The following is a 7,622-nucleotide window of genomic DNA, read 5'->3' as shown; positions in this document are numbered from 1 at the left end:
TTTAAGATTTTATTTATTTATTTGACCGAGAGAGATATAGCGAGAAGGAACACAAGCAGGGGGAGTGGGAGAGGGAGAAGCAGGCTCCCCGCCGAGCAGGGAGCCCAATGTGGGGCTCGATCCCAGGACCCTGGGATCATGACCCGAGCCGAAGGCAGACGCTTAACGACTGAGCCACCCAGGCGCCCCTTGGGCTCAGGTCTTATCTCGGGGCCCTGGGATCAAGCCCCACATCGGGCTCCCTGCTCCGTGGGAAGCCTGCTTCTCCCTCTCCCACTCCCCCTGTTTGTGTTCCCTCTCTCGCTGCGTCTCTGTCAAATAAAATCTTAAAAAAAATAAAATAAAAATCAATAAATAAACCTCTATGCTACCCAACATCTCAGATGGAAGGGTGTGGTTGAACATGGCGGTCTAGAGCCTGGGGAGAGACAGAGAGGAGACCGTCAATAAACAAATAAGAAGTACAAGGTCATAGAGAGGGCTTGAAGGAAATCTGGAGTGAGCTTGAGGAGCCTTCTGGAATGCCATAAGTGTTCAATTCTCTTGACCTGGGTTGTGGTCACACAAGTGTATACATGTGTTTAAGTTTATCAAGCTGTACACCGATGATAAGACTTAAACTATACCAGAACATAGTAAACAAATGGCAGATGGTGAGAGGGAGCTTTCTCAGTTCAGGAGTGAGAGGTTATAGACAAGGGAGAGGAGAACGCTGGAATGATCCACACGGTCATGGATCAGAATTGGAGACAAGCATATGAACTCATGTTTAGTTTAATGTAGATACAGAGAGAAATCGTTATGTTGTATGTATACGTACGGGTCAGTATACACACGTACGTTTCCCAGCTCTGTCGGCCAAGAGGCCCAAGAAACAGACATCTCCGTAGCAACAAGCACACTGAGGAACCAGAGCTTGGTTTCCAATGCTACTCTTCAATAAAAGGAACCAGGGTGCCCAAGGGAAACAGCTAAATCCAGGGCAGAAAATATACGAGATGAGCCTAATGCATCTTGTAGTGACCAAAAGTAAGAAAGCGTTCAATCAATCAGTCAACCAACCCATCAACCCCACTGATATCAAAGGGACACAGGAGACAACCAGAAGAGCTTCTCATGGCCTAAGACCATCTTTAATCTCTACCCACACGGTGGGGCTCAGACTCACAACCCTGAGACCAAGAGTCACACATTCTTGGGGGTGCCTGGGTGGCTCAGTTGGTTAAGAGTCACACGTTCCACCGACTAAGCCTGCCAGGCGCCCCCTTAAACCTAGAACATCTTCTTTTTCATTTTTTTAAAGATTTTATTTATTTATTTGACAGAGAGAGAGAGCGAGAGCAGGAACACAAGCAGGGGGAGTGGGAGTGGGAGAAGCAGGCTTCCCGCTGAGCAGGGAGCCCAATGCAGGGCTCGATCCCAGGACCCCGGGATCATGACCTGAGCTGAAGGCAGACGCTTAACGACTGAGCCACCCAGGTGCCCCAACCTAGAACATCTTGAGCAACAAAATAAATAAGCCATACTGGACTACAACCCAAGGTTTAAAATAATAGAGTCATGCTGATATAAGTGACTAAGTAACAAATAACTGGGCAAAAGGGACAAATCTCTCAAACGGAAGAATTCCAAATAATTTGTGTACACACTCTGACCTCAAGGAGGTAGAGTACACCCCCATTCGGTAGGTGTGGGCGGGCATCATGACCTCCTTACGAAGAGTACAGCACAGGAGGCTGGTGACCTGACCCAACCGGCCAGGTGGTCAAAATCAACATCATCAGCAAGAAAGCACATCGGTAACACATACCATGAGGGGCGCCTGAACAGTCAACACTTGATTGCAACTCAGGTAATGATCTAAGGGTTGTGGGATCAAGTCCCACGTTGGGCTTCCTCCGATCAGCAGGGAGTCTACTTCAGGATTCTCTCTCTCTCCCTCTGCCCCTTCCCCCGCCGCTTGCTCTCTCTCTAAAAATAAATACATAAATCTTTTTTTTTTTTTTAAAGATTTTATTTATTTGAGAGAGAGAATGAGATAGAGAGAGAGAGCACAAGACAGGGGAGGGTCAGAGGGAGAAGCAGAATCCCTGCTGAGCAGGGAGGCCAACGCGGGACTCGATCCCGGGACTCCAGGACCATGACCCGAGCCGAAGGCAGTCGCTTAACCAACTGAGCCACCCAGGCGCCCCTAAATCTTTTTTTTAATGTACCCTTGATATGATGTGATGAAAATGGTATCTTACTCTGTGGTCTTCCTCCCAAAAACCCACAACCCCAGTCCACCCAAGTCCAGTCATGAGGAAAACATGAGATAAATCCCAACTGTGAGATATCCCTCCTCAAAACTATCAAGGTCAGGGCGCCTGGGTGGCTCAGATGGTTAAGCATCTGCCTTTGGCTCAGGTCATGATCCCAGGGTCCTGGGATCAAGTCCCGCATCAGGCTCCCTGCTCAGAAGGGGGCCTGCTTCTTCCTCTCCCTCTGCTGCTCCCCCTGCCTGTGCTCTTTCACTCTCTCTGTCAAATAAATAAATAAAATCTTAAAAAAAAAAAAAAAGCTATTGGGCGCCTGGGTGGCTCAGTTGGTTGAGCGACTACCTTCGGCTCAGGTCATGATCCTGGAGACCCCGGATCGAGTCCCACATCGGGCTCCCTGCTCGACGGGGAGTCTGCTTCTCCCTCTGACCCTCTTCCCTCTCGTGCTCTCTATCTCTCATTCTCTCTCTCAAATAAATAAATAAAATCTTTAAAAAAAAAAAGCTATCAAGGTCATCGGAAACAAGGAAAGTCTGAGAAACTGACAGCCAAGAGGAGACTTAAGGAGCCCTAACTATATGTAACCTGGTTTACTGGGTAAGGTCTTGGAACAGAAAAGCGACCTCGGTAGAAAACCCAAGGGAATCTTTTTTTCTTTTTTAAGACTTTATTTACTTATTTGAGAGAGAAAGAATGAGAGAGAGAGAGAGAGAGAGAGCGCAAGAAGGGGGTAGGGTCCAAGGGAGAAGCAGGCTCCCCACTGAGCAGGGAGCCCGATGCAGGACTCAATCCTGTAACTCCAAGATCATGACCTGAGCCGAAGGCAGTCTCTTAACCAAATGAGCCACCCAGGCGCCCAAAAACCCAAGGGAATCTGAACAATGTACAGGCTTTAGTTGATAAATACATACCGATATAGATTCATCAACTGTGCCGAAGGCACCATGCTAGCATATGATGTTAATAGCAGGGAAAAGCTGTGTGTGTGTGTGTGTGTGTGTGTGTGTGTGTGTGTGTGTGTGCGCACGCGCGCGCAGGAAGTGAAAGGGGTGACATGGGAACACTCTGCACTATCTGCCCAACTTATCTGGAAATCTAAAGCTGCTCTAAAATTAGAAGTTACTTTTAAAAATGTAACAGAAAATGATGGAATGGCTCCTTTGGACTGGATTGCTACCAAAGGTCTCTGGGAGAGGAGGTCTAAGATGAATCGAGAGATAAGAAAGGCAGCTGGACCCAGAGCAGCACGTTACCGGCAAAAGACACAGGACACACGGGGCCCCCGAGAGGGACCAGAGGGAAAGGAGGTGGGGCAGTTCAAATGGAGTCAGGGAGAGAAATTGGTAGAGTCCAACAGAAGGTCACAAATGAAGGCAAATGGGTTGACCCAGGTAGGTAGGCCATAGTGACCTCCAACTTGAGCCGAAGGAAACTGGCAGGTCAGTGGAAGGAGTTCACAAGATGATCAGGATCTCATCTGTCTTCTAAGAGCACCTCGCTGCTGTAGGGACAGGACCAGAGTGGGACAATGAAACAAGGGACAATAGTCACCCCAAGGGGATCATCACTTCAGATGCCACAGTCACTGGGAGATGCAAGCTGGTGAAGAGCTAGGAGCATCCCGGGGGTCTGAAAGAAGACGAGAGGAGGGCTCTCCCACACAGAGTGGGGGGGGCCTGAGCAAAGTGGGCCTCCCGCCGATGGACGATCCCTGAGTTTGACCCTTTTGGAAAAGTCTCCACAACGAGGCTACAGGGCATTCCACGCACTCAGTGCTCAGGAAGGAAGCACCTCCTTGGTGGTAGCTGGAGCCTCGGTTCGATCCCATCCTGCATTTACCACCTGTGAGAGGTTGCTAGGCAGAGCCTCAGTGTCCTCATCTGCAAAATAGGAACAATACCTCCCACCTCCTAAGGGGACTAGAATAATTCAAGAAGAAAAGGCTCCTGATACAAACATGGCCTTTGTAAATACTGTCAGTGAGCGTTAGTTCTACAAGAGAACCCAAGGTGGAAGGATCTTAGAATCTGACCCAACACCCCATTTTAAAGATAGGAACATGAAGGCACAGAGACAGAAAGCGTGCAAATGAGCACAGTGAGGACAAAGACCCTGTGTCCCATTCTCCGGTGTCTCTGTCCCAAATTCCATTCTGACCACAAGGGGAATGGGAAATGCTCCCTCGTCAGCAACTATCTAAAGACCCCTCTACGGGAAGGTTCTTTCCTTGCTCAAAACTTCCCCATGGCTCTCCTGATCATTACAGGTGCTGCTGGCCCAGCGGGGGGCAGGGGAGGGCTGTGATGGAAAAGGCAGTGGCCCTCTGACTAGGCCTACCCTCCCCAAACCCTCAGTCTGCTCCATTGCTCAGGCACACCCCCTCTACCCCCTCCACCTCCAGGCACAGACCACCCACTCTGGCAGCCTGGCCTTCTCACCTAGGGCACCCCCCCCCCCCCCCGCCCAACCTGGCCCCCCCCCCCCTCTGTGAGGCCAGGCCCCAACAACAGCCAGAGTCACAGCCCTCATTATCTGACCCTCATCTTTGCCCCAAATGACAGGGCTATCTTATAAAAAGCCTCAAAAAGCTTTGTTGTTTTAGATTCCTCTAGGGAGCCAGCCACTTCTTATAATGCTCTCTAGCTGGATTCTAGAAAGTTCTAGAATCTTTCTGGCAGTCTGCAATAACCCTTCTCCCAACCCTATCTCCCCCATAACCCTCAGCTCAGAGCAGACACTTAGGGACTTGTCGAAGGAATACCAGCACCTTGGTACAACCATTAAGCTTGGAAATGAGCATTTTCATCAACCAAAGATGTGGAAAATGCTCCAGTAGCTCATTCCTAAAAACATCCTGAAGGCAAAAACTGAGTAACTACTTCCTTCTGGGAAGCCTCCTACAATTTCACACAGACCAAATGAAAAGTACCAATCCCACAATTAGAAGATTTTGAGGAGTCTAACGCAGGATTCTGAATTAAAACATCAACTGTGTTTGCTCTAATTAGCTAAATTTTGTCCTAAATGCAAACGCTATCCCCAGCATTCCACAAAGTCCTACGTTTCCTCTTTATCTCTAACCAAGACCACCGTTTTCCAGGGAGGGCCAACTCTGTTTCATTTCTGTGATTCCGAAGAGGACTGTTATTAAAATCAGAAACCCAACAGCATCTGGACTCTCTGGTTGCTTCTAGCACCTGCGTTATTTAAACGGTGAATTCCTAAAAGTCACCCTGCAGAGAGGCAAGGAGCCACCCTCCCCCTCAGTCATCATACATATGTAAAATTTACTGTTGGGACAATCCCCACCCACCATCCCATAGGTAGTTCTACCTACACAGACACACAAGGGAAAAGAAATCAAAAGGAGAAGATTTCTCCACAAATTAGGCCCATCCATCAAAGGTTCCTCTCAAAATCAGAGGAGTGTTACAGCCTCGGATCCTTACAGCCACACTTCACTGCGCCACGACAACTAGAAAAAGAAATTCCAATTTCCTCCTCTGCTCTGGAATAGATGGTACAAGATTTTTACTCACCTTTGGAGCGAGTAGAGATATCCATGCCCTCTACCACCTCCTGTTCAGTTTTTATTTCCTCTTCGGCCAAGCTGAAACAGAGCAAATTATGTTCACATTTAGGTAGACTGAGAACTTGCCCCATGGGGGCCGCTATTGAGAAGTTCTAACAACAAACCCACATTGAAGACAATCCCCCATCCTTTCGGAGGGCCGGGGGGAGGGGGTACCCCCACACTTGATTTCCAACAATGTGCTAAGTAAGACTCCTAAAGGAGTTTTTCAAACCACTAGGTTGTTCTTTTTTTAAGTCAAATTACTATTCCAGTTGTCATGCTGCTGGGGGATGCAAAAAAGCACATTTTTAGACACACAATTACAATCTGCCCCCGTGGGCCACTGAGAACCGAGCCGGCAAGTAAACAAGTTTCTCCTTGTTAACACCGGGTTCAGGTTGGAGGTGCTTCACAAGGTACCCATAGTTCTGATCTCTGAATGCTGCAAGGCAGAGAGCATTTCCCATACCTCCCGGCTAATTCTTAAAATTACCCGATGAGGCAGAAAGAGGAAAAAAATATATATAGGTTAAACTGAAAAGTGGGAGAATATGCCCAGGTTAGAAGCAAAAGGCCTGGTCTCAAAACATTCAAACCACGAGCACTTATCCCAGGAATTAGGCTTGGGGTGTCCATACTCCCACCTCCTGGATGTTTCCTCTCTGTTGCACGCATGGCTTAGAGCAAGCATTCAGCACTCTTGAGCTGTGACTAATTATCCCCCACCACAAAAGTGGAATGAGGAAGGATTATTTAAAAGACAGGCTGAGAGTTGGGGGTTGGGGAGAGAGGGGAGGGGGGCAGCGGGAAACAGGCCCCTTGGCTGGGAAGGTCCACCAGAATCTTCTCGCACTCTCTCGGCTGGCTGAAACTCCATTTGAATGGAGTGCAGGCCACTTCATGTGCCCCCCCACACACACACACACACACCTCCCAGGCAAGCCGGTAGAGTTCTGCTTTTATAGGGGCAAAATGTTTGAGGTGCTGGAACCTTCCAAGCCTTCAGGCTGACAATGAAGTGATAAGAATATGGGCAAAGTACTCTAGCGGCAACTCCATCAGTCTGTGATTCACCATGAACAAAATGGGTACATCACCAATTGATATGGCTGGAATTTTCCATTTGGAAGACTCAAAGCCAGGACTGGAGGGAGGGCTGAGAGAGAGAGGAAGGATTAGAATGTCCCTTCTGTGTTCCGTGGTCTGAGACTGTGACAAGACAAAAGATGAGTCCAAAAAGGCCTGGAACCTCAGGGTCAGAGGGAGATGGCTTTAGGAGAGGGCCATGTCTGATCTCAGGATGGGAACCAGACAGAAAGGAAGAAATTATAGCTCAGAATAAAATTAGAAAACTTGCACACCTCTAACGTAACTAGTCCCAGCAGAGAGAAGAAAGAAAGGTAGTTTAAAATTGGAATATTAACACATTTAGCTCTCTGATGTAGAATCCGATTAACAATTTCACTGACACTGCATCCGTGGAAAAAGCCGTGATACCAATCACCAAAGAAACAACTGGCATTTTGTCACAAATGGTTTCCATCAGAAGCAGACTCTTAAATTTAAACACTTTGCTAACAGGCAATATTACAAGGTGATTTGTGGAAGGTGATTTTAGCACGAATACTTTTTACTCCAACTTCAGAGACATTCTCAACTCGGAAACACACTCTGCCTGCAACACACACGGTCCAAATGAATACTTGCTAATGGTTTCTTGCCTGGGGTGACTGGAAATACATTTTCATAAAAATGTGTGTGTGTGTGTGTGTGTGTGTGTGTGTGTGTGT

General features: G+C 48.0%; 1 protein-coding gene across 16 annotated transcripts in view; it reads right to left on the bottom strand.

The window, feature by feature from the left end:
* Positions 1 to 7,622, bottom strand: part of ZMYND8 (zinc finger MYND-type containing 8) — a 140,738-nt gene that overhangs the window by 109,800 nt on the left and 23,316 nt on the right. For 15 of the 16 annotated variants that reach the window (XM_073880304.1, XM_025875342.2, XM_073880306.1 and 12 more), the window contains one exon: positions 5,798 to 5,868. In XM_073880304.1, coding sequence (XP_073736405.1) covers positions 5,798 to 5,868 — 71 coding nt within the window. Of the gene's footprint in view, positions 1 to 5,797; positions 5,869 to 6,476; positions 6,497 to 7,622 lie in introns of those variants that run through there. The other variant, XM_073880305.1, reaches the window with a different exon arrangement.

Source organism: Callorhinus ursinus, unplaced genomic scaffold, assembly GCF_003265705.2.
Source record: "Callorhinus ursinus isolate GAN/ISIS: 27379988/994484 unplaced genomic scaffold, GSC_fseal_2.0 scaffold38, whole genome shotgun sequence".
Classification (NCBI taxonomy): Eukaryota; Metazoa; Chordata; class Mammalia; order Carnivora; family Otariidae; genus Callorhinus; species Callorhinus ursinus.
The sequence above is the reverse complement of the archived record's forward strand: the minus strand, read 5'-3'. Positions and strand labels throughout refer to the sequence as shown.